At 42.6% G+C, this 25,589-nt stretch overlaps 1 protein-coding gene across 1 annotated transcript; it reads right to left on the bottom strand.

Moving 5' to 3' along the window:
* Positions 1-9,621: 9,621 nt before the first annotated feature.
* ETS2 (ETS proto-oncogene 2, transcription factor) lies at positions 9,622-25,092 on the bottom strand. Its single transcript, XM_065862025.2, has 10 exons — positions 24,716-25,092; positions 21,306-21,377; positions 18,220-18,340; positions 16,210-16,329; positions 15,516-15,716; positions 14,631-14,714; positions 13,624-13,866; positions 13,173-13,436; positions 12,345-12,463; positions 9,622-11,272 (listed from the first exon to the last, which is right to left on the bottom strand). The coding sequence occupies exons 2-10, from the start codon at positions 21,375-21,377 to the stop codon at positions 11,057-11,059; spliced, it is 1,440 nt and encodes a 479-aa protein (XP_065718097.1). The 5' UTR covers positions 24,716-25,092; the 3' UTR covers positions 9,622-11,056.
* Positions 25,093-25,589: the final 497 nt, after the last annotated feature.

The raw sequence follows: 25,589 nt of genomic DNA, 5'->3' as shown, positions 1-25,589 counted from the left end.
GAACGGATATGCTGTCAGGACTTTCATGGGTTGAACTACCCTACCCTGGTTTTATTTGTCTTTTCCATCAATATGAAAGCCAATCTGCATTAAAACTGAAAACATGATGATGCAAGTAGTGTTTTTCCATAAATACATAATATTAAAATGTAAGGCTTAAGCTGCTTTGTACATTGCATGCACAAACACCCCATCTCCAGCAAGCGAAATATCTAAAACACCTTATCTTGGTTTTCATGTAGGCAATTCAAATGAAAGGATGATAAAGATCCAAAATTTTTTTGCTTAAAACAAGTTTTTTGTTTTAATGTTTTTCCCTCACCCACAAAGACACAATTTACTTTTGGTCAGATAAAACATTTCATTCATAAAGTATGTGACGTTCTGTTTTCAGTTCTCATTTTAGGCAAAATTGGGAAGGGACAGAAACATTGAAATGAAAAAGCAGATCTTTCAGTAGAACACTTTGGAAAATAAGACTTAGTTTTTGTCCCCTCCATGTTATTTTCCCCAGTTGAAAAAGTGATAATTCTGGCACAAAACTGAATAATCTCAACTGGCTTGTACATGCATTTTTTTGCAGATGGAAATATTTAACTGAGAAAGTCTCTAGCTCACAGAGCATCTTCCCTGAGAGTGCTTGTCAGGAGTGGTTGCGTTTAAAAACACCTTATCTTCAGAGCCTGATACTACAGGTAAGAAGAAAAAGAAAATACCCTTAAAACAACTAAAAAACTTAAAATGTTACAAGTAACTTCTACTTGTGACGCTGTTGAATCTCTAGCAATGTTTTCCGTACGCTGACACACATGGTTACTCAAGAGCTCAGCGCTTGTTCCTGACATGCAAGCCTGCCAGAGCCAAAATAGTAGGGACATTTACAATACAATGATGTAACCTTCTCCCACATTTTGCAAATGTGGTCATATGTCGCAACCTTCCTTGGTTTTTAATAGAAAAGCAGCAATGTTCAGCGCACCAAGCATATGCTGCAACATTAAGACTCTTTCCTACCAGCTCAGCTGGCATTTCATAACTTGATGGAGAACTCTGTGTTCACATAGTTATCACCCATGACTTAATCTGGGTACAACTTTCTGTTCCTCTATTTATTTTCACAAACAGAACTGACCAGCACTGTTCTTCTTCTTCTGCAACGGATGGTGGCTTCATGGCCAAACCTGAAAAGAAAGGGAGTCAATGCTTCCCCAGGGCACCAAGGGCTCTCCCATCCACGACCAAAACCTTGTGTGTCCCACAGAGACAGAACAGGGCGAAGTATCTACAAGGACACCATCTTCATGTTGCCTCTGCACTCCTGTTCCAGGGCCAAGAGGGAAGTTGGAGCTATTTTAACTTCAGACTTGTCTGCATGGGAAAACTAATCTGAAGATCCACAGTGCAATAGTCCCCTGTGGCTTGGTTTACCCCAGTTTGGGAGCAGAGTTACTGCAGAATTCAAACCCCACTTGACATTCGGTCCCTGTTTTATGAGATAATTGCTCTCTGCCCTGCAGGCAGACCCCTGCAAACCGCTCTGCACAACCCTTGGAGAGCCCCGGGGGGCCCAGAGCAGCTGAAGGCCATGCCAATGCTCTTTCCTCCCTTCCTGCCTCCTGCACAAGCCTGCAGGGATGTGCAGGAGTGAGCTGGAGAGGGTGGGCAGATAGCCGAGAGCTGGTCAGGAAGGCACAGCTGTCAGGGAACCATAACATGCTCTGGTTATTTCCTGGATTGTGCCACTGGAGCTGCTCTGATTTATAGCCAGGACAAGGAGGCCTGTGAAGAAGCGGCTCTCCTATTTCTCTTACCGCCCACACACAGGAGCAAGGAACAATAAAGATCTTGACCTGCTTTCCACTTGCATTCCCAGCCCCCTCCATGTTGTGAGGAAGCATGGAAAAAAAAGCATTGTGGGAAAAGTCAAGTCAAGTGGTGGTGGCTGGGGCAGGAAATGTCTTTGCTCGGCTGTGGAGACAGGGCAGAAGCCATGCTCCCCCTTCTCCTTGCCTTCTTTTAGTGTTTGCGGATCTCCAGCTGGCTGGCTGGTGGAAGAGTCCGGGCTAGCCTGGTGACTTAAAATCAAAGCCAAACAAGGGCCTCTATGAGCAATTTGAGAACCATCTGTCTGCACAGCCCTCTTATGCTGACTTGAGTGCTAGACCTCTCTCGTCTTGCAGACATGGCTCCTGAGCGGGACCCCCACAGCTGAAGCAGCACCTTGGTACCTGCCACAGCCTCCACTGCTGTGCTGGGTCTCAGGTCTCAGATTAGGGTAGGACCTGGTCCAAGATGTCTGGCTCTGCATTTCCAACCTGCTGAGGAGGTGCCGAGGCACAAATTTTATGGACTCCCTGTCTCAGCATGGCAAACTTTCCTTACACAGTTGAGTGAAGGCAATGTCAAAAGATGGGTGACCACTTCATCTGCTGTGAACCTGGAATGTCAGAATGAAGGATGAGTTGGGCCTCTATGAACCAACCCCAAACTATTCCATGATTCTATGATTCTGTGAAAGCACCAAGACACAGAGTAACTGAAGCTAGTTGGGGCCTCTGGTGCAACCTGCTGCTCAAAATAGGGCCAGCTTAGGGCTTACATTAGATCGATAAGGAGGCAAGGCTGCTGATGGTGATGAAGCATTGCTATAGGGAGTTACACACTGTAGGCACTTTGCAATACCATAGGGTGAAAGAGGAGGTAAAGCCAAAATTGGACAAAACCTAGAGGGTGTGGGTTGTGTGAGTGTCATAAATGGCTCCCACTGGTCCCCTGCAGCTCCATTAAGGAGATGTCAATCCCTGCAGTGAAGAAACTGTAGAAATGCAGCTGCGGTGGCCAGTTCCTTGTCTGAGCCTTATGGGAAGAACTGGGAGAGCTTCTATCCAACAACACCTCTGCTGCTGCAGTGGAGACTTGCAAGAACAGCAGAATCTCACTAAAATCTCATTTCAGCCGGATTGTCTGCAAATCCCCTCCAGCGGAGGGAAACGCAGGGACAATAATTGGCATGGAGCAGCAGCTCCGCTGTTCTAATGACTGAGAACGCTGTGGGAGATATTAAGGGGCTGCTGTTAAGGTACTACTAATAATTCACAGAATCATTTCCATTCCTATTCTTCCCCTGATGGTCTGAAACTGCTGTGGGTCCTTTTAAGGCCGTTCTGCCTGCTAATAGTTTATTGCTTTATTTGATGGGTTGCTTAGGGATAGCTAGGCAGCTCATGTGTATTTCCCCCCCCCCCTTCAAATAGTGAGAGTATTTTAATACTTCTTGGAGAAAAATGACTGTAATAAAATATGAACATCTCAGGCCCAATCTTGCTGCAGTGGAAAGCTCTGCCCTGAGAGGCTGTTTTGCTCTGGCTTTTCTGGTTGCTGCGCTCTGCAGAGAGCTGGCAGCACTGCCATTGCTCCTGCTTCTGGTAAGTATCTACTTGCTTCAACTAGTGGAAAGGTTTGCTCATTTAGGAAGGGAAGATGGAGCAGATAGGGACCTCTGTGATCTCCACCAATGGGTTTTTTTGAATGAGTCATTGCACACTGCTGACCTCGGTAAAGTCACGTGACGATGACCAAACTTGCCCAAGCACTGGGGTTACCACCTGTGTCATTTTGGACTGTGATCTTCAAGGCTTGGTAAACGCACAAGCAACAGCACCATCACCATTGAGAACATGCCATACTGAACCACTGGAGAGGTGTGATGGTTGTGACTGAGCAGTGAGCACCATGAAACCAAACAGAGTTTGACTGAGTACAGATAAGGTCTGCACAAGGCTTCTCCAAGGGAAATGGCAAATCCCCTGTTTCAGTGTTGCTTAAGTTCAGAGCGGGATGAGAAACAGGGAACATTGCACAGGGACCATGTATGGGGATATAGCGGAAGATTTGGCGAGGAGGTTAGTTAAACGTAAATATGCTCAAGTGACTTGCACCTGTCTGTAGAAAAAGCACACACATCACACTAATTGTCTTACTGACCTTGTGTGCTTGATGAGTAGAAGCTCTGTGTTAGATAACACAGGCCTGGGAGAAACTCTGGGCACCTTATCACTGTGTCTGAGATTCCTGCTTTGTTGTGAGAAAGAGCGGGAGGCTGCGCCTGCCTGAAGCTTTGAAATACAGGCGAGCTCAGCAGACCCAGTGATCTTCCAGCAGGGCTGAACTGACCAGCGCCTGCGTCCCCGCTGGTGTCACCTCTGCCTGGGAGCTCAGGTGTGGCTTCGGAGATCCCCCAGTAGAGAGGTAACTAAAATAAAACTTGCTCTTTGCAAATGCATCCGTGGCCTCTGGCTCTTCTTGTGATGTGCCTGCGTATGTGCACACAGACCAGCCTTGCTGGTGACTCTCACTCCTCCTCAGTAGCAGCAATGTCTTCTCCTCACAAAGCGCAAGTCATGAGATGGGGACTCAGTCATGGCACCGGGCTCCAGCTGGGGATTTTAGAGATTGCTTAAGAATGTGAATGAAAAGTGTTCCTGTGTATGAAAGAAAGAAGGAGGAATCTGTGAATTCTGGAAGGTGCTGCCTGTGGAAAAGATACATCTTGAGCTTTTGGATCCTGGCAAAGCCCCTTCAGGAGCAAGTGGAATTTTCCCTGCACAAGCAACAATGTCTATATTTATTTAAAAGAAAAAAAAAAAAAGTTGGGAAACCAGCAGACGTAGAGTCCTGATGAAGAAGAAAAGGAGCATTGTGCCCAGGACATTGGGGAAACTGTTCAAAACCAGTTCATCCTTAAGCAGAAACTGTCCCAGTTGTCCCATCGGCAGCAGCAGTGGCTTGAGGTGGGGCTGGTTGCAGGGTGGGCAGTGCGCGAGATGGGGGCTTGGGACCTTGTCCTGACTTCAGCAAGAGACGTGGGTTCTTGGCATCTCCCAGGGACTGGCACTCAAGATGGGGAAAAAACGAACAAACAGGTCTGTTCAAAGGCATGTAGGAGGAATTATATTTCTTTTGGAAGAACTCCTCTTCCTCTGCAGGCTAGAAAGCTCCCTGTAAGAGAACGAAGACTCCCTGCGAATGGGAGGAAACTAAATAGAAGAACTGCATCTGCCAGATTGCTTTTTGCCTTCTGTCAGGAAAAAAAAGAAAAAAGAAAGAAAGTAAAAAAAAAAAGGAAGATTGATTCAAGATTCTTGAGGTGGAACAGAGGCAGCCCAAATGGGAACAGGTCTCTTTAGCCTAATAATCAGGCATCCAGTTGAAGGAGAGGGGGAGTTCTGGTTTCTGCACCTGAGACTGAATTTTGAATTGCAATCACTTAATGGAAAACACTTTCTTCCTTGTCTGCATTACACCCAGAGGGCCCAGGTGGGAGATGTATGGTGGAAACCCACTTGTGGCACTGCAATCCCACTGCAGACCTTGCTGTGCAGGCAAGTGAGTTTTACCTGAAGTGGGGCAAGAGCTGCTGCTCCACAACTGTCCCTTTTGGCCACACTTCAGGAGGGCAAGAACAGCCTTGTGTTTTCAGGAGAGGAGGGGTTTGCCTGTCAGCTTTCTGGAGGGACTGCAGGTTTTAGCCCCTCTATGCATGTCACCTTGGGCTGCACATACATGTACCTGGGATGGGGCTGGGAGAGCGGGGTTAGCCAGCTCTGATGCACAGCGGTGGTGGCATGGAGGGATTCACACTCAATGTGATGGCCCCCTCCATTTCCAAACCACACACTTTCAGCTCAGTTTGCCTACCTCCCTCAAGGCTCTGCAGCCAAAGCACTGAAGGTTAAGTAATGCACAGACCAACCTATTTTCTTTCATGGTTCTGCTCACAGTGAAAGAACATAATGAACAAATAATTTTTGGATATGCAGGCTTCAGAGGAACGGTGTCAGGACTTTTGCATTTGCACTCTTGTTTTAGGTTATGATGCAGAAGTCATGCAAACCTTTTATGTGAGAGTTAGGGCAATTTTGCTAGCTATCTAGAGAAAACCTAGGCAAAATATCTTCCAAAGAAGATATTTGTATATGCAGAGATATTTTCATTATATTTTTTATACTCATTACTCATTATATTTTTTTAATACATATTTGTAAATTCCAAGAGAAGTAGAGGCAGAAGGAAGAAAAACAGCAAGATCTGATGCTGCTTTCCCAAACCACAGAATTATCTTAAAACTCTCCTATTCATAAATGAGGCTTATCACTTGAAAAATCTCAATTTGCACAGAGCAAATTATGCTGTCAGTGGCCAGCCTATTTTATTTATTTTTAGTAACTTTCAGTGTTGTGTGGTTCCAGACTGCAGATCACATGACACATTACAAATGAGATACTAGATAGCTTTCTCAAAGATTGTTCACCCTGGGCTGAATTTTTCATTCTTCTTGCTTACAGGGCCACCTTTTGTTCTGTCTTTAGTGTCCTGAGCATTCACATGTCTAGCATATGAAGCACTGCTGCAGTCACATGGCTGTGTAAACACACACAAATCAACTAGTGCTTCGCTTCACACAAAGAGAAACACGACACACAAGTTATACGGTGATGGCCGAGATCTGGCTTTTCTTTACTCTGTCAAACTTTGAAACATCCTTGGAGAAGGCATCAAAAAGTCTTTCCATGAATACTGTGAACATGTAAATTGCTTTTTAGTTCTTGCTTCCTTTTTAATACCAGGAGATTTTTAGCAAGAATACAGGAAGTTCCAGTGTCTGGTTGACATTTGTAGAGTACAACAGTTTCAGACCACTTTACCGAACCCTCTTGAAGGCCGAATGCTGTGTTTCCATATTGTACAAGCTGCTGCTGGTCTTGCTCATTGCCAGATGTGGCCCTGCATCACAAGCATGCTGGTCCACTACCTACTGGTGGAGAGGGAAAGCCCAAAAGACAGTGGGTAGAACACCACCTCAGTGCTACTGGTCCCATTCACAAGCGTGGGTGAACGAGTTGTATACCAGAGCAGCAGCAGCAGCCTTGTCAGAGAGGCTCAATCTTGAAGTGTTTTACCTGAGGCCACCCAGAAACCTGTGGAAGAGCTGGGAACTGAAAACAGAAGGGCTGAATCCTACAGCAGCCCTCTTGGTCCTTAGCATAAGAACAGCCACCTTGGCTCTGATAGGGGCCAGAAAACCCAAGCTAATGAGTAAACAGTGAAACCTCTAGGTTTGCAGATGATACTAAGTAGTCTGAGTAGTCAAATGCCACAGTGCTGGCGAGGAACTCCAGGAGAACCTCACAACACAGTGCGAGTGGACAAAAGGTGGTAGATGAGCTTCAGCATAGATTAATGCAAGGTAATACACCCAAGGAAAAATAACACAAACAGGGTGTATGTGATGCTAAACATGGAAATGGTAATTACCAGGAACTGGATCTCAGAGTCATCACTGGCAGCTCTCTGAAATCATCAGCTCAATGTGCAGTGACTGCCAAAAAAGGGAAAGGTGCCATGAAGAAGGATACTGAGAAGACAGCTTTGTTTTGCTGCTAAGCAAAAGCTTGGTGCACCCGTACCTCAGCCCCTGGTTGAGGGGCTGGTCTCCAATGCTTGAGGACAACACAGCAGAGAGTGGCCAGGGGGCTTCTGTACAGATTGGGCAAGAAGTCCTTAAGTCAGTAGTAAAAGAGACGGGCAAGGTGTCCCATCCAACAAGCAGCAACATGGTGGGGGTCCTGGGAGATCACATGGGGAATGGACCAGCAGACAGTGGCCAGGTTTACTCAATTCTCCTCCCACTGGTGGAGATACAGTAGTGGGTTAAGTGATCCATCATCTGCCCCATTTCTCATGCTCCTACCCTCTACCTGATGGTGGCCAACAGCTATGACCTAAAGTGAGTGTAGAATGGGGTACAGTAGACAGATGTTTCCCAAAATAGCCTCCTGGACACCAAGTGTTTGTGGCTCACAGATTTCCCAACCCAGAGGCATCATTTTACTTAGGATAGGATTAGTTTGCGTGGTTTTTTTTTTTTTCTTTTAGAAAATGAATAAAGAGGAAAAGCAGCTTTGAAGTTGAACTTCTTTATTAGAGGTGACATGCCAGCCATGGGTAGGTGCCAACTGCAAGACTTTATTTTGACTGCTGTCTCCTGAGGAAAGCTGGCAGCTGGGAGGGCAGGGAGGCGTGACCTGAAAAAGGTGAAGGATTTAGCCAGACTACTTTCAACAGCCTCTTTGACGCTGGGTGGTTGAGAAAACAGAGCAGTGTTTTCTGTGTGCGCTAAGACAAACTACCCTTTAATAATTGTCTTTTGGGTCACACTGGGTTGCAGCTTGGATTGCTGCTGACCCGACCCAGTGCAAGGTACCAGGTTTTGCTTATGGAAGACACACTAGTGTGAGTTGTATGTATCGGGACACTTTGCTGTTTTTGCTATTGTGAAATTCCTTTTTCTGCTCAGGGAGGAAAACAACCAGCTTCCCCTTAGTCTCTAAGTTGAAGTCAACACTGATCACGCACACAAGAAGAAACTAAGCTTTCAGTCTAAATGAAGAAATAGTTTTGTGTTCGGAGAAAAACTTGCACAGATTGAGAGAACAATTAGGGCTCTGCAGCTACGGCATGAGAAAGACAGCCAGGGAAAAAAAAAAAAACAAACCCACATTAATCATGACAGACCATATGCTATTTCCTGCAAAATAAGGTATCTCCCCCTGTTAGGATCACAGCTCAAAGGCAGGTCATATAAGTTATTAAGATGTAGTACCACCATTTAAGAGTGTTACTCAAAGCCCAGGAAAGCTTGTGGTGTTTTTTTCTTCTTTCTGCCAAGTTCTGTCTGAGCCCAGGGGACTGCGGCTTTCTTCATCCCCTTACAACCTCTTCACTAGCACGAGACCATCTGTGGTCCAGTGCCCACTGAGACACATCCAGGCCTGCAGCAGTGAAGAGAGGATGTGGGAGGCTTCTTTTCCTTTATGGGGACTATGAAAAGACAGAATAAAGGACAACGTCTGCAAATATTCAAGAGAAGACACAGGCCTACCCTTTCCACTCCACCCATTTAGAAAGGTACTTTCTTAGAAAAAAACACCCTCTTTCTCCAGATTTTTAACATGCTAATAAAGCTGAGTGACTACAACGAAAGCAAGATCAAGACATGGCCACAGATCAAAGGATCAAGAAGCCTAGGGGAAGCACCATTTTTTTAATAACTACATTTTCTACTTCTAAATATATGCTTAAGAACAAATGTTTCCTTATTTCCTGCTTTTCTGTAAAGTAGAGGGATGAAGAAGAATATGAGCTAAATAGGACAGTATAGCCTTCCTTCAATATGGGATACAATCAGGAACAGTTTAACCATCAGTAGCCTTAACACGCCTCTGCTCTGCCATGCATTTACCCATCAGTTTACACACTGAATCCCAGCACAGTGCCGAACTGCTGGTTTTCTCTCAGAGGCACAGCACAAAAACCTTAATTTCTATCTAAACGCAGAGTGGTCACATACATCTAGCTTGGTTCAAGACCACAAGCCTATGCACTCTTGCAGAATTTTCTCTAACAAGCTCCTGATTGCTGTAAATCTGTTTTGTTTATCCCCCCCAATCTCTGCTTTTATCCTGGTTTAGGGTAGGTGGGTTAGGAATGGGCAAGGGTTGAACCAACAAATAAAAAGAGGGAACTTCCTGAAATTTTCCAAATTAAAAAGCACACGTGCTATTTTCTTGTTCAAGAGGTTTTAATAAAGACTCATTTTTAAACCTCTCACACTGTACAACACATTTGAATGTACATCAAGCTCAGATAAAAAATAAAGCTTTCTTACAAAGTACATTTTTCCAGTGATTTTTTTTAATATTTTTTTTTTTTGCAGTAAAAATAGCTGCTACATAAATTCCTCCTGATCTTTGAAAAGGAGTCACAGTTATTTCCAAAAATAGAATTCATATTTTAATCATACAGGATACACTGCAGGAAGAAGAGACAAGTCAAATGAAAAAATAAGGCTTGTATATATATATTTTTTTAAAACGACATGCATAGAAGTCAAAAAACATATGCCATTTATAAAGGAAAAAAGTTAATTTTATCCATATTAATATTTTCATTTTCAGTTACAGAAGAAACCACAAACAGGCCCTTTATGTCCCAGAATACAACATCAGTTTCTTGTAAAAATGCCAAAATGCACAAAGAATTGCCAGTTTCAGGCTTGACAAAATACTGAGCCAGCCTTCCCTTCCTACCCCCCCCCCAGCAATTTCCTATCATAGGTATACCATATGCATGCATACTGAGTACTTATGTTGTCTCTCAGGCCAATTAAATATTTGCAGAAGGTTGTATGTCCTAGACAAACATGAAAAAAAAATCTCATAAATTTACATTCATCCTATTTAAAAACACACATACAATTAGTTTAATTTACACTATACAATATCTGTTAAATAGGAACATTACAGAGTTTCAAAAAGAATCACAGAATATATACAAACTGACTATTGAAATGGTATGATTTTCCTTCCCCTTCTTTAAAGGGTCATTTTTTTTTTTTTTGTTAATGGTTGCTACATCTGGTTTTGGCCACATTTATGTACCTATGCAGCACACTTCTGGAGTAGTAATAATAATAAAACGTGCTTTAGAACAAAACTAATATCAATTTTCCTTACTGGTCATTTAAAATAAATTAGGTTTTTTTTTTTTTCTTTTTTTATAAAATAAGATGTAAGCAAGGATGATGGTACTTCTAAAATATCAGAGCAATAGTTCTGCTGCATCACTGGTTTCTCACCCAACCTTTGGTTTTAAAGCCAACCCATTATTACATGGCAGCGTTAAGTAGCCAAAACGCTTTATACGGCAGTACAGGTAGTTGAAATGCTCAACCCGAAGAGCATCTCCATGTCTTCATAGCAGAGCTGGGGTCTGTGCTGACACCCATGCTGCTCAAAGTGCCTGACACGGCCAACACCCGAAGCCACTGATGAAATAAGGCCACTTCCTTCCAGCTCTCCCTGGTTACAAAATCGGTGAAGGTCCTTATTTCCCAAGAGTTGCACCCATCTGAGCAGCCAGAAGAACCAACTGCAGACGGTTCCCAGACACGGTCCCAAGGCGTGATCTTCACCCCTGCAGCACCACATCCTGGTGCTCAGTCCTCCGTGTCAGGCTGCACCCCCAGCATCGCGTGCAGCTCCTCCGCCGTGTACCCCAGCAGGTTCTGCAGGTCACACACAAAACGATACACATAGCGCTTCCCTGAAGTCTTGTGGATGATGTTCTTGTCGTAATAGTAGCGCAGGCCTCGGCTGAGCTTCTCATAGTTCATTTTCGGCTTGTTTTTCCTCCTTCCCCACCTCCGTGCCACCTGCCAGTCCAAAAAGAACATGAAATGCAAAGGGTTTATTCAAGTCATGTTCTTCCGGCTGGTGGCTGATAAACACAGTTATTAAAACCCTTTCTCAGCCTGAGCATTTTATTTGCTTTAGATGTCCCAAACTCAGGTAAGAGAAGAGTTGGTGACTGGCTCCTCAGCTGAACATGCTCCAAGATGGTTATCGGCAGCTTCAGGAGAAAGTGGTCGATAGCAAATACCAGTGAAAAGGATATCTACTCATAGCGGATGGGCCAAGATGTGTTTAAAGAGATGAAGTTTATGGGAAACAGAGTTTCCTTTCTCAAGAAGATACTATTTCATTATTTAAGCATAAATTTTCTATTAAGAGGTATGGACAGCTCTTTAGATGGAAGTTGAATTATATGAAGTTCCTTGGATTTAATTATTTCCATGCCCCGTTGTGTGGTTTGTGTGTGGTACTTTCGTTTGTTTGTTTTTAATAAAGGCTTCAGTCATTAGTGGATTTACAGTGTGTGCCATCCTATGAGAGTTTTGAAGATGACTGTAGCCAGTCCTTGTGCCTGAGCAAGCCTACAATGTCTTTCAAAGACTATATTCAATGTCTCTTAATACAATAACAGTATCAGAAGATGAAAATGCATTCTATTTATAGCTTTAGTCATTACAAATAAGTTCTCAAAATATTTTAAAAGCAGCACTGCTATATTTGCTGTGTATCTAAAAGAACAGTGATACATTGCGTGCATCTTCCTCATGCCTTTGTGTGATCCCAGCCATTGTTGATTCAACTCCATTCAGTAAGCTAATTACAGTATTACACTGTCAAGAGAGTTAACTTGGTATACTACCTTTGAGTTTCAAACTACACAACACGTTCTAACTACAAGCAAATGCCAATATCCTTGGGTGGGAGGAGAGGAGGGGAACATCCCACAGCCATTCTGACTGCACAGGAAAGCATCTGCAGATGAAGAGATTTCAGTTAAATGTCTGATCTTGTAAATGCTTCATATTCAAGACTAGGCCCACAGATGGCAGATCAGACCGTAAATCTTTTTGCTCACCACAACTGGCCACATACCTCGTCTGGGTCAGCAAGTTTAAATTCCCATCCATCTCCAGTCCAACTAATGAATGACTGACAGGACTTGTCAGTCAGTAACTCCAGAAGGAATTGCCATAGCTGGATAGGTCCACTGCCTGTCAAGAGAGCGGGGGTGGGGGAAATCATAATTAACACTTCTGCAAGGTCTTACCACAACCAATGTATGTGACCATACTCATATCACAGGATGTCTTGTAATTACTCCATTTTTTTTTTTTTTTAAATACCTACCATAAAGAAACTTTAGATTTTTCTCTGTAACACAAATATCCTCATAAACATGTTAAAATTAAAACAAGCCAGCTTTTTCATGGCAACACAGGATGTGACATGGGTTATGTCCTTCTTTTTTGTATGGACTCCTCACTCCTTACTCCCACCTCCCATCAGCTGCATTTCAAGCTCTTGTGTCTGTCTTACAGTCCCTGGCTTGGCAAATGTTCTAGAGGAAAAAATTTCAGCAAGGACTACAGGAAGAAGGTCTCAACAGGCAAGTCCACACCTGCAGAAACTCCCAAGTGTGGGAGATTTTGTCCAAGTTTCCCTCTTTTTCAAACAGATCAAAAAAGTGCATTTGATTTTTCTTTTGTGCTCTGACGTACCTGCCTGTTCTTGCTTTAGATGGATATTCCTACGAGACTTTCTTCAGTAACATTTAAAACTGAAACTCTTCATGAGCAGTGGTCTCTGACCAAGTTGCAAGACATACCTTACAACTACACAACTTTATCATCATAGTACACATTTATAGAGAATATTCATGTTACACAAGAAGAGGAGTGACCATTTTGCCTCACTACATACCTGTAAAGCCAGCTAGAATTGCTGCTGGTATAACTGGTTTCCCTTGCTCTACAGGATCACTTCGTTCTTGAATATAGTCTTTGAAAGACATTGTAGGCTTGCTCAGGCACAAGGACTGGCTACAGTCATCTTCAAAACTCTCATAGGATGGCACACGCTGTAAATCCACTAATGACGACTGGCTGTTCCAGGACTGCAGCATCGAATCTGAGCTTTCATAACTTTCTGCACCGCTGTCGCTAGACTCGTGTTCTCTAAGCTTACCTTTATAAAATTAAAAAAAAAAAAAAAAGAAAAAAAAGAGATAAGTGTTGGCATGTTTGTTTGTTTTGTTTTTTCTCCCCCCTCCCCCCACTCCTAATCTAGTTTGTAAATACAAATTACGCAAAGGAGGAAAAGCCATTTAGAATATGGCCTTGGACCCTCAGTTATCATGCAGATAATCACTCACCAGAATTATCCATCAGCAAGTTCAGATTGCTTCTTGAGAAATCTTGATTTACTGCACAGTAGTTCACACCAACAGCCTCTGCTTGGGTTTTAGGGAACAAAGAAAACTCTTGTTCTGGACTGAGGAGATTTGGTCCTGTGGAAGTCTGACAGATGTCAGTCAGGAGACCGGGTTTGGGATAACCAAGGGCTTTAGGGTATCCAGGCATCTGCATACCATAGGAGTTCTGATCTACATTAACAGCTGAGGAAAGAAATAAAAGACTGAATTAGATGTTTTCCTGTGCAGTACCTTAGACTAACATACCTCCAGCACCTCATTACAGTTGCAGAGAAAGAGTGATAGATGCTATAGACCTACTGGAAAGGCTACTGAAGTCAGTGAGAAGATCCCCATCTAATGGGCTCTGAATCAGATGCTGTACATCTCCCTCTATCACTTGCCAACCATAAATATGTTTATTGTTCGTTCTTCAGGGAAAATACAGGGCTACAGAAAAAGCTGGAAAAGCTTAAATGGTTTTGAGTAAGGTCCTCATCATTAAGTGATGTAATAAGGTTGAGCTGGAGATTGACTGTGGTAGAATGAAATACAACAATCAGAGATAGCGAGCACTGCGGCCCATACACTTTCAAAAAAGCTCTACTACACTCCCACAGTCTTCAAAAAGGCCTGAATGTAACTCCTGCTGCTCCCCAGAGATGCTCATTTTTGACCTGGTTTGTTAGAGCTGGGAGTGGTCACCCTGCTCCACAGATGTAGGCTTTGGCATACCAAGAGGAAACTGGATTTTCTCAAAGCCTTTGCTCTTCAAAAGATTTCTGATATGAATGAGACTACAACTAAACAATACCAGGAAAGAAGGCTGTAGCAGTTGAAGTCAAGTGTTCTCCTCAAGCACAGTAACTATTCTGGTACTTCTAATTTTTTGTTTTTAAACTGGGATCTGCGACATGCCTAGAATAAATGTAAGAGATGGAAAATGTCACATTTCTTAAAATACTTACCTAAGGAATTATTATTGACCCACTGTGGAACTGAGGTGAGATGAGAGTTCTCCACATATTGATCCTGTGTTTTCTCTTGGCTGTCTAGGGAGAGGAGGAAAAAAAAAAGAAAATTTGGTTTTATAGTTTAAGATTTGACCTGTATGCCACAAAAAGCTTCTGATTCTTTTGAATATTTTTGAGGTCATCATTCACAGAAATTTTACTAATACACTGCATTGCACTTTCTTGAGATAAATTACAAAAAAAACCCAACTAACACAACCCAACCAACTCCTAACCATTGTACCAATTGAATTTTAACATGAAACTTAGAACAATAACTGCAGTATGCTTCAAGGTTGAAGTCCTTAATGCATGCAACTACTGAATGTTACACTCCAAAAGCAGTGAAACTCTCAGGATACTGCACGTAATGTTTTAACAATACCAGTGTTCACCTAAGACGTCTCTAGGTGTCTCTGACTTCTTTGTACTCATTCACTGAATTACTTCAAAAACACTACATTGAAGGAAAAAAACAAAACCTTGTAATAGGAAGTGACCAAATTTTGTCCAGCTCTTTGTTCATTTCTCTTTAAATGGGCTATTACAGTGGCTTTATTCTAATTTCATTTATTTCAATGATTATTCCAAATAAAACTTGACTGCAACAGGTATTCAGCCTGAACATGGAATCATTTCTGCAGATATCTGGATCTGTGCTTTGCATAAAAAAGGATGTATTCATAGTTCTGATAATGCTTTTATTAACCAAGTTTTAAAGTTCGAGTTTTCATATATAATAAAAGCCCTTCATAATGAAACAAGTGTTGAAAGAGTCCCATTTTTACTTCTGTTAGAAGAGACTTAAACCAAAAGCTCTTTCTGGCTCCATAACTCTACCTTTTATCATCTGTTCCAGATGTTCCCACAGAATATCACCCACATAGTCAGGTGCCAGTTCCAGGAAACGCTCCTTGCCCAGGCTGCACAAGTCCTGGCCACTCATGAGAAACTGATGGAAGTTCACGTTTGCCAAGCTAAACTCATTGGTAGCCCAGGAAAGCCACTGGCAAACTTGCTGTTCAGTCCACAACCAGGGATCTGTAAGACAGAAAGTATCCAGCATTTAGAGGTAACTCCTGACCTCTGTCAAATAACCTTCATTAGAAGGCAGTGAATGAAAAAACAAACGTGATAACCGAAGTTACTTAGTTCTGAATCAATTAGTCGTGATTTTATTTTTGAATTTAAAGAAAAACACAACAACAAAACAACAAAAAAGAAAATAAACAAAACCAACAAAAACCAGTCCTCTATTTTTCTTCTGCATTCAGTTCTAGTCAGAGATGTCCTCAGTTTACTTGATTCTCTCTTACGCTGCCAAAGCATGAGCTCTCCATGCATCCATTTTTAATACCAGCAAGTCTGGTCTTTCCAAGTCAAGCTGTGCCAGATTCACATAGGATCCATTCTTGTATTTCCTATTGACATCATTCTTTCCCTTTTGAAAGAGCTGCTATTCAGCCTCCTCCTTAGCATTAGGAAAAAAAAAAAAAAAAAAAAAAAGAAAAGCTTATAAATAGAAAACACTTACTATTTGGGATACCCAGCCGACACTGTTCCTTTGTGAAACCACTGAAAGTATCTTTCAAGGCCTGACTCATCACAGCCTTACTGCACGGGGTTAACAGAGGCAATTCACAGTTGTTCGATTCTACAAGAAAAGGGGCAGTGGGGAAAAAGAAGATACATTAACTTTCAGGCCGGCCACTGAATTGAGTGACAGGTTTTTGCTGCACTATTTGAAAAATAAGAAAAGGATGCTAGAAATGAGGTATTTAAAAACAGTGTAGATCCCTTTTCTGATATATTAAGTCTTTGATTTAATATATCAACACGACCATCTCTGCGATACTGGCTTGATAAAATTGCATCATGATAATTTAAAGCTTTGCAGCTTTCCATGATACAGACACCCATTTGTTCCTAGTAGTTACATAAAATGTCTTTGTTGCAGGGAAACTTCACCATTACTATTTTTTTAGAAGGAAATAGAGACTGCTTATTCCTATTTTGTCACCTACAGTTTGACCTCAGACTTCCTTATAACTCCAGAGAGTCTTCATTTAGTTTGAGAGCTAAGTAACTGATGGTAGCGTTGTGAAGAATCAGCTTGCACTATTTAATACTGCTTTCCACTGTATTTCAGACCTTCCCATGCATATCTCAATTGCAAAACTACATGGTATAACAGATTATTCTAGTGTACAAACCAAACAAGTGTGACAGGTAACAAGCTGGTACTCAGTGCCTAAATAATGCAACAAGATTAAAAAAAAAATCAGCATCTTCCTATGCAAGTCTAAATTATGAATATGCTTAACTGATTTTTAAATTGGCAAGTCAATTCCATTTTAGGGACAAATTTGGCTGCCACTCAACCTTTCTTATTGGGCAATTTTCACTAGACGATGCCTCATTTTACCCAGAAAGAAGAATTTCTCAGTTGAAGAAAGCCAGCCACACTGCCTAGAAGTTTCAGATTAGGAAATCCTTTTCTGGTAGCTTGTTTGTGATTGGCGTCATTAAGACAGGCATAATCTGGGGTTAACAACACACTTGCTACCACATCCCTGAACACTTGAGAGCCTCTGAGAACTCACATGCAGGTTGCATTTAAAGGAGCTCTGCTATGTTAGAAGCTTACAACGGTGGCAGGATACACAAAGGTGATGAACTTGGCAGACCTGAAGCCAGTTCATGAAGCTGTGCAGCTCTTCTTGTTTTCCTGCACTGTCTACGGGCTCCACTTGACCCAGCAAGTGCAGCTCATTACCAGCCTGCGCTTAACCTCTGTTTTCACCACACCCATCCTCAATATCTGCTAGGACTTGCTTCACTGACCAGAGTGGGTGACTGATTAGAATCACATTAGAACAAAGGACTGGTGGTTTTCAGAGGTTTGAGGCTTTTTTTTCTCTTCCTTCCCTAAGGGGAAATAAAGTGCTTCATGAAAAAATATCTACATTTTGGATAAAACTCCCTGTTTTGTCAGGGATATTAAATAAGAATTGGCAGACAACTTTTAGTAGGTACTGTCCTACACACACACACACACACACACAAGGATCTGTAAACATTCCCGCCCCTGTTTTTTAAGGTAAGGAGTAAAACAAACCCTAGGGGAGAGAAAGAAAAAAGAAAAGTCAAAGGGAATGAAGATTTTGTGTTCTGGGATTTAACATCAAAGAGTCAAAAAATGAGCTTTCAGAATACCTGCAACATCTCAACCATAATTAAACTGTAAATTTAAGTACACATACCAAATAAGTATTTTTTTAATTAAAAAAACCCCTCTTAGCTCTGCTTCAATACCTACTAAGTGTTCTTCCATGGACTTTAAGTTTTAGGCTACTGAATCCCAGTGCTCATTCCTTTTCAGCAGAGAGAACACCAACTACCAGTAGAGCAACCCACATGGAAAAAAAAATCAAGTATTGACTCATATTCTATGTAGTAAACCACTTATTTTTAGGGAACACATGTTGCACTTGTAAGAGTATACTTCTTTCTGAATAGACTAAGGAACAGAGCGAAGACTTACCATAAGAAGTAGAATCAAATCCTGTTGGCACTTCTTGAAGTGTTTGATCTTCATTTAGTGAGAAAAAATACCCAGCAAAGAGAGAGTTTGAGCTATCAAAGGTGTCAAACGCTGGTTGACGCTGCAAAGCAACAGAATAAATTAAAAAAAAAAAATTGTGAGCATTTTGCTAGAGAAGTGTCAACTTCATTGCTAGGTAGTGGCTGGGTTAGGTTTCCCAGACTGGCAGATGATGCACAGCCACTGTCCTGAATCAGTTAACTTCTGCCTTTGAAATATAAACACAATGATAGTTTCTTGTACGTTAATACAAAACAATTAACATTCAGACCACAATACTAGGTGGGTGGCACGTTCTGCATGTTACAGTAAAACCAAGTAAGGATATTCTTAGTTTTCCTGTAATTGAGGCATTTAACAATAGAGAACACACACGTGTGTGTATACATATATATAGGGAGCGGGGAGAGGGGGAGAGGGGGAGAGGATTGTTTCCAGGTATATTTTAAAGAAATACTTATTTCCCTAACTGTTTAAATATACTGTCCAGTTGATGGGTACTTGGGTACTTTATGGAAAAACAACTTCCAGTGCAAGACTTACAGTAGGTTTATGCAGCTTTTTTTAAAAAATGGAAATATTTAATCTGAACCACATCACTTGAAGATATACAGCAAGCTTTACAGGGCTTGAGGAAAGATGTTACTCCTTTGCTGTGACCCTTATACTTCTGTCTTACTGGATTTGGCAGGCACTGTATTTTGCAGTCTTTGAGGTGCTCAGATGCTCAGTGTAACATGGCTAGGTTCTGTGATGGATGTTATATTTTGAAAACCCATGTTCTTTCAAACTTGACTTATGTCAATGTGTATGCTAGAAATACAGAGTACTATTACTCTCAGCCACATTAGTCTTGGGGGGGGCGAAGTAACGTTAACAGAGGAGGAAATAACTTTAAAAATAACTTATGCAACTTGTCTATTACTCACAAGGAAAGAGCATCTGCAATATTTAGTGGTACGGGTGGATAAAAGTTGCCACTGAGATTTTTAAAGCACCTGAGGATAGAACATTGTTCAGGAGAGCTGCAGCATGAATTCATGGCAGCTACTGCAGTTCAGGGAGCTGGAGACAAAGGCAACTTGCAAATGCTTCTTTGTTTTAGGCATCCACTGGTCTGCAGACTTATGTCAAGGTAGAGAACTTAGCTGAGGACAAGGCAAAGATTTTTCAGGGCAATATTCATGTGCGATACAAAAGCAACCTGAACTATCCTTCTGGAATAGCAAATAAGTATTAATGTTTCTTCACATTCCCTAACTTCCCTTTTTATGTCACCACAAAGTTTCAAGGGGCTTGGAGCCTTTTCTGTACCATGTGCTGTATGTCATCCACCTCCCCAGATTACATTAACCCTAGTAAGAAACTATAAATTGTAACTTTTTAGTTGTATTTTATAACAAATGGCAACGCATCCTAGTACATACATTATGCAAGCACACATTCCACAGAAGAAAAAGTTGTTAAAATACACAATATCATGCCTCTAGGGGTTAACTGGGTTCAGAAATCTCCAGAGAGCGCTGGGCAGTGGAGACAAATTGTGTGTGGTTGGTTCAGGTACCCCCCACAACTAGAGGAAAGAGTCAAAGCCAACCTATGAAAAGGCTCACATCTGAATGAAGCAAGTTAATAGCAATTGCCAAATCTGGTAGTAAAAGATTCTTTATGCGTTACTAGATAAAAGCACTGACTCATTCCTACTACCTAAAAGAAAGGGCAAGTTCTTTCAACACAATTTGGAAACTCCTGCATTTTGTGTAAATAGTTGACCCTTATCCTGAGTCACTGGAAAAAATGCTGTGGCATGTGAATGAGTAAAATCCATACTGTGCTAGTTTCATATTTCAAAAGGAGAAAAGTAATGTTTAAGCAGGTTCTTGATTCAATAGTAGTAAAAGAGGAAAAACCCAATGTAGAATAAATTCTGCTTGCCCTATCAGTTATGCAATATTTGCTTTTTTTCAACATATCTAAGAGTAATTATTACAGAACTAAATAAACGTGAACAGCTACAAAAGAGTAGAATACACATCTTGATTTTTACTTCATTACATGACAACTGAACACTGAACAACTGCCTAGAACCACTGCTGTTCAGTTAACAACCATACAGCTGTTAAGTTGAGGGATGTCTAGTGGATTTTGTTGTTGTTTTGGGCAAGAGAGAAAGCAAAGAGGCAACATAAAACATCAGAAAAGTTAGGGTAACAGAGTCTCACTAACTGATTCTTCAAAACACAGACATTCCCCAAAGTTAATGAAAGCAGAAAGTGTCTTCCTAACCTTTATTTGGTGTACATTAATCAATACTGTGTACAAAAAAAATTATACTGGGATTAAAAACCAACTTGCATAAATGGGGAGGAGGGAAACCCTTAAACACAGAGTCTGTAGAGTCTGTTTCTCATTTGTTCTTAGTTTGTAAATTCCTTTCAAAACAAAGTAAGAGTCTATCTAAAGATAAAACATATTTAATAACTACCTTTGTTTTTTTACAATTTATTTGACTTCCATTTTACATAGGTGCATCTAGTATGTGAATAGCCTACTTTTTTTTATACAATGTTCTTGAATGAATCAGACCTAACCAGTCATATCAGAACAGCCCTCTGCTAGTCTCATCAAGTTAAAGATGACACAAAGACCACCCCTCCTGCCAACACCGTAACCTTTATTTAGGCAAAAGTTCCACTAACTCCAAAAATTTAAGCTCTGTTCTTGGATACCTCTTATTTTCAAATTCTTAGGATTTGGGGGATGGAGGAAAGGAGCCTCTGTGGGGGAGAGAGTGGAAGGTATAAGATTTACATCTTCCTATTGCAGTTCTGCTTTTCACATCTCTACTAAACTCAGTGAGAATGCTGTAGAAGACTAGAGGTTACATGCAAACAGTTTAAACCTGAATATCTGTTTTCACCTTGCCGTGGTTATACAATGCCTCTGTTAGCATAAGAACACAATAAATGCACTAGCTGGGAGATGGACCGGCTGGGTTTAGAAGCCGACAGCTCGAGAATACTCACCTTGAGCATTCCCCTGTACATGTTAGACACTGGAGCCACTTGATCCATGTTCCTGATCCCAAAATCACTCATCTGAAAAAACAAGAGGGGTCACATGAAAAATACTGCTAATCAAGGAAGCAAGCCTGTTAACAGACTTATCTCACTACTCCAGTACAGACTACAGAAGAGCCCTTGGAAGGAGCGAGCTTTCCTTCTCATTGCTTACATCCCACCACACAGGGCACAATTCCCATCTTGCCTGCGCAGATTTTTAACTGGAAGACTTTTCATAGGATCACTGTCATTAAAGCTTTAGGATAGGAGCAAGTGAAGATGTCTAGTTTCTGATAACCAGTGTGAAGGCATTTAGTACTTTATTCTGTTAGTCTGAAAGTGCTACAGAAGTCCTTTGTCCATCGAGTATCTCTCACTTAGAGATATTTTCTAACTTTCACCCACTATCTTAAGCATTTGGTTTTGTGTTATTTTTGCTTACTGGATTCCTGTTGACACGTCATGATTCACTTTAGCTTTCAAAGGAAGGAAGTGACAGAGCGTTCACCATGGTACACCTTCACATTCACCCCTTTCACCCCTTCTACGAATTATCATTGAAGCCAATACTCAAAATTAGCTACCTCCTTCCTTCATTAGCCAAAGAATCTCAAACCATGTTATCTTGGACATTTCGTAAATATGCGATTAGCACACTTTAGGAGGGCCTAAGTTTAAACGGAAAAGGGTTTATGCAGTAAAATACCCTTCTTAAAGAGCTGGTAATGGGACCAGTACCAATACCTTCATGCTACTGAAGCTCTATCGTGTTGCCTGTATTGCCAGGAACAGGTTGTGTGAGGCCTGTATAACTTGTTCTCCTATATATAACTTAAGGAAAACAGTGATAAGATTCATATCGTTTTGCTGACCGGCGGGAGAGATCAAACGTAAGGGATCGAGCCAGTTTTATGGCCATTGTTCAGGTTTATTGTGATGCTGTAATGCAGGTGTTGGTGAATGATACCTTATCAGGCTACACTGCAGCAAGTTGTCTCTCAACTATTTTCCTTCTGTTTCACAGCATTGAGCTAAATTCTCTTGCACAAGAGAAACTGAACGTGCATTTGTATTTAAATAGATGCATAGGACACTATTCATATTTCCACAAAATTGTGATCACTTATTACAAGCCAGTTCTCTCATTAGCCATGTTAACAAAAGGAGAAATCAATATACAAACTCAAACTCAGGAAAGGATGGGAAATAAGGAGCTTAACAAAATAAGCCCAGCCTGTTAAAATGGCAATGCATTCAAAAGCCATCCACATAAGTGAAGAGGAAAATAAAAAGATCCAACAGCCAGAGACAAGGAACCCTTTCATCCTCTTACGAAGTTGATCACTTAAAAATGAGGAGTCCTTAACCTGAAAGGCTCATTTCAGCTTCACTGTCATCAAAGGTCTGGGGCTTATAATTGAAATAAAATGTATCAACTGACTATGAAAGGAATATTTAACTTACACTTCATTAATGTTACCCAAAAGCACAAGCTATGAATGATGGTTTTTACCTCAAATAGCATGTACAAATATTTGATCTAAATTACACATCTCACTGAGCAGCAAAGAATTTTACACAGCATGAGTCTCACTCAGCAAGCATCCTAATATTTTCATTAAATTTGCCACAGTTTAAACAACTGTTTATCCTCACATTCAGCTGGGCCTTCAAAAAAAGCATATGGACAGTTCTAACATCCTTGGTTTTGCCTTTGAAACCTGCTCCAGTGTCTAGGGATAGCTAGCTGTAAGCCTTACTGATCAGAAAGTGTTTGTGAAAACATTATACACATTTTCAGTAAGTTTAGATCTGATCCCCAGTTAGGACTACAAATAAGATTTCTGACACTTTCAGGTGCAATCATGGCCTCTACATGAATCTTATTAGAAATTTCACCACAGACTAAAAAGACTGGGATTCTCTCCTTCCTGTTTTTTGTTTGTTTCTTCAGAAACACTTAGGGTCCTAAGACAAAAGGTTTATACAAAGTCTTCATTACATGGTGTTGCTCATTAACCCAAGTCATTTTTTCTATGCTACGCTGCTTGCTTGCTGTGGCCTTGCCTGCACACCACACAGCTTATGAAAAACTAGACATTGAGCTTCAGTCTAATAACACATGAAGATCTTTAGTGTGTTTTGTAACACTCCAGTTTTCTTCCTACAACCACATCTCCCACGCTGTTATGAATTTCCGTGGCCTTTGCTCGTCACACATCAGCTTTCTCTCCATCAGCAAGACTAGTTTCCAGCCCCGAGATCCGAAACCCTTACAGAGGTATCACAAGACAAGGGAAGCTGAAAAGCCAACACAAAGCCTGAGACAAAGGATCAAAGCTGGCTTTCTGCTGGACTTCGAGAGCTGCTGTTGAAGTTCAGAAAAGATACCACAGCAGGGCATGGTGTGACTGGGCCTCACTTCCAACTCCTCCACTAATGCTGATGACTGCTACTTGCCAGCTATAATTGGTTTAACTGGCAGGACACCTTCTTCAACACCCCCGCATAGCTGAGTGGGTGAACCAGAACAGGGTCAACAGGATCAGGCACTTATTAACTAATACTCCTGAATTCTGATCAACTTCTTTTCAGCAATAGCCAGGTGCTTGCCCAAAGCTGGAGCCTGCTGGGAATCATCCACATGGAGAATGAAACCATGCTACTGTCCACAACATATCTCCAACGTGGTTTTTGTTGGATTTTTTTTTTTTTGGGGGGGGGGAGGGTAGAGGTCGTAGTGTCTGGTTGTTGTATTGCTTTTAAATGGAAAATTTTTCAGACACAAAAAAGTACCAATTGCTAAAGAGACAACCGCCTGCCTTGGGGAGCGCTGAAACCCCTGTGCATCTATCGGGCTCCCAAAGCACCGATGGGAGAGATAGCTGAGAGCGGCTATGACTTTTCACGCATATGACACGCTCACCCACATAAAAGTTAGATGGGGAGATCACACAGCCCAACATTTTTCAAGTCCCTTTAAAGCACTAACCAAACCCAGAGAGAGCGCGTGCTGCCCATTAACCCTTTTCCTCCCGGGCGCGCAGCCGCTTCCACACGGCATCCCCGCCCGCCTCCCCTCCCGCCTCCGGGCTCTGCCCCGCGGGGTCCCCTCCGCCACCCCGGCGGCCACCGCAGCCCTCTTTGCCCACGGGATCTGCCCGCTCCCCGGCAGCGACTCCCGCCATCGCCGCCGGGGCAAGTCGCTCTGGGGGCCTGGCCGCGGGGAGCTGGGGTCGATGCCCGGTTTCCCCTGGCGGCGGCTGAGACCCCCGGCGGCGCAGCGGAGCGGGTCAGTGCTCGCCGACGAGCCACCCTTTTCTCCCTCCCTCCTTCCTTCCTTCCCCCGCTCCCCGCGGCCGCCTCCGCCTCACCTGGCCCCCGAGCCCGGCGCTCGCCCGCTCCTCTGCGTCTCTCCCCGACGGCGGTGGTACCGGCACCAGGCAGAGTCCAAAAATAAAAAGAGAAAAAAAAACAGAGGGTGCCACTGCCTCTCTGGGAGCCAAAATATCCTCGATGTGGCAGAGCCGGCCAACAACAACAGCAGGAGCAGTAGCGGGTTGATGCCAGCGGAGAGTCCCGGAGGAAGGGGGGCGGGAGGAGGGACGGATGGATGGATGGAAGGCGGGTGCCCAGTGGCGGGTGCGTGGGCGCTGCCGGCCGAGCCGCTGCTGCCGCCGGCCCGCGCTCTGCCGAGCCGATTCGATCCGACCCGATCCGAGCTGTGCCGCGCCGCCCGCCCTCGCAGGCGCTCTTCAGCGGCAGGGGGGAGGTGGCGGCGGCGGGACCCGCCTCCCATCAAGCCCGGCCCCTCTCGCAGCCGCGCACCCGGTTGTTGTTGTAGTCGCCGTCCCTACGGCGGAGACGTGAGTGCTGTTGCTGCCGCTCTCTCCCCGCGGGCCGGCCCGTTTCCCCTGGCCCCGACGCCTCCTCTCTGCCTGGTGCTGCTGGGTGTGGGGAAAGGAGAAGACAATTTTAGTTCATAGAGACTGATTTTTTTTTTTTATTTTTTTTTTTTTTCCTGGCTATACGGGAGATCATTCATGGTAGACGTTCTCCGTGCTTATTTTTGGTTAATACCGATCCTCAACATAGATAAAAATGGTGAATTAACCCATAAAATCCAAGCATCTATATAATTAGTCTATTTTGATAAATAAACCATGACACCAATGTGGAAATTCAGCAGTTACATCATTTTGCATCTTCTACAATTATTTTGGGGAGTTCTTAATATAAACGAGATGC

The sequence above is a fragment of the Patagioenas fasciata genome, chromosome 1 (genome assembly GCF_037038585.1).
Source record: "Patagioenas fasciata isolate bPatFas1 chromosome 1, bPatFas1.hap1, whole genome shotgun sequence".
NCBI classification, from domain to species: Eukaryota; Metazoa; Chordata; class Aves; order Columbiformes; family Columbidae; genus Patagioenas; species Patagioenas fasciata.
Note: the sequence above shows the minus strand (reverse complement) of the source record. Positions and strands in the feature narration are given on the sequence as shown.

Coding starts and splice junctions, on each gene's coding strand:
- ETS2 (XM_065862025.2), bottom strand. CDS start 21,377: ATGAGTGATTTTGGGATCAGGAACATGGATCAAGTGGCTCCAGTGTCT. Junction 15,717..16,209: donor TCGGCTGGGTATCCCAAATA/GTAAGTGTTTTC, acceptor TCTGTCTTACAG/ATCCCTGGTTGTGGACTGAA. Junction 12,464..13,172: donor AATTCTAGCTGGCTTTACAG/GTATGTAGTGAG, acceptor CTCTCTTGACAG/GCAGTGGACCTATCCAGCTA.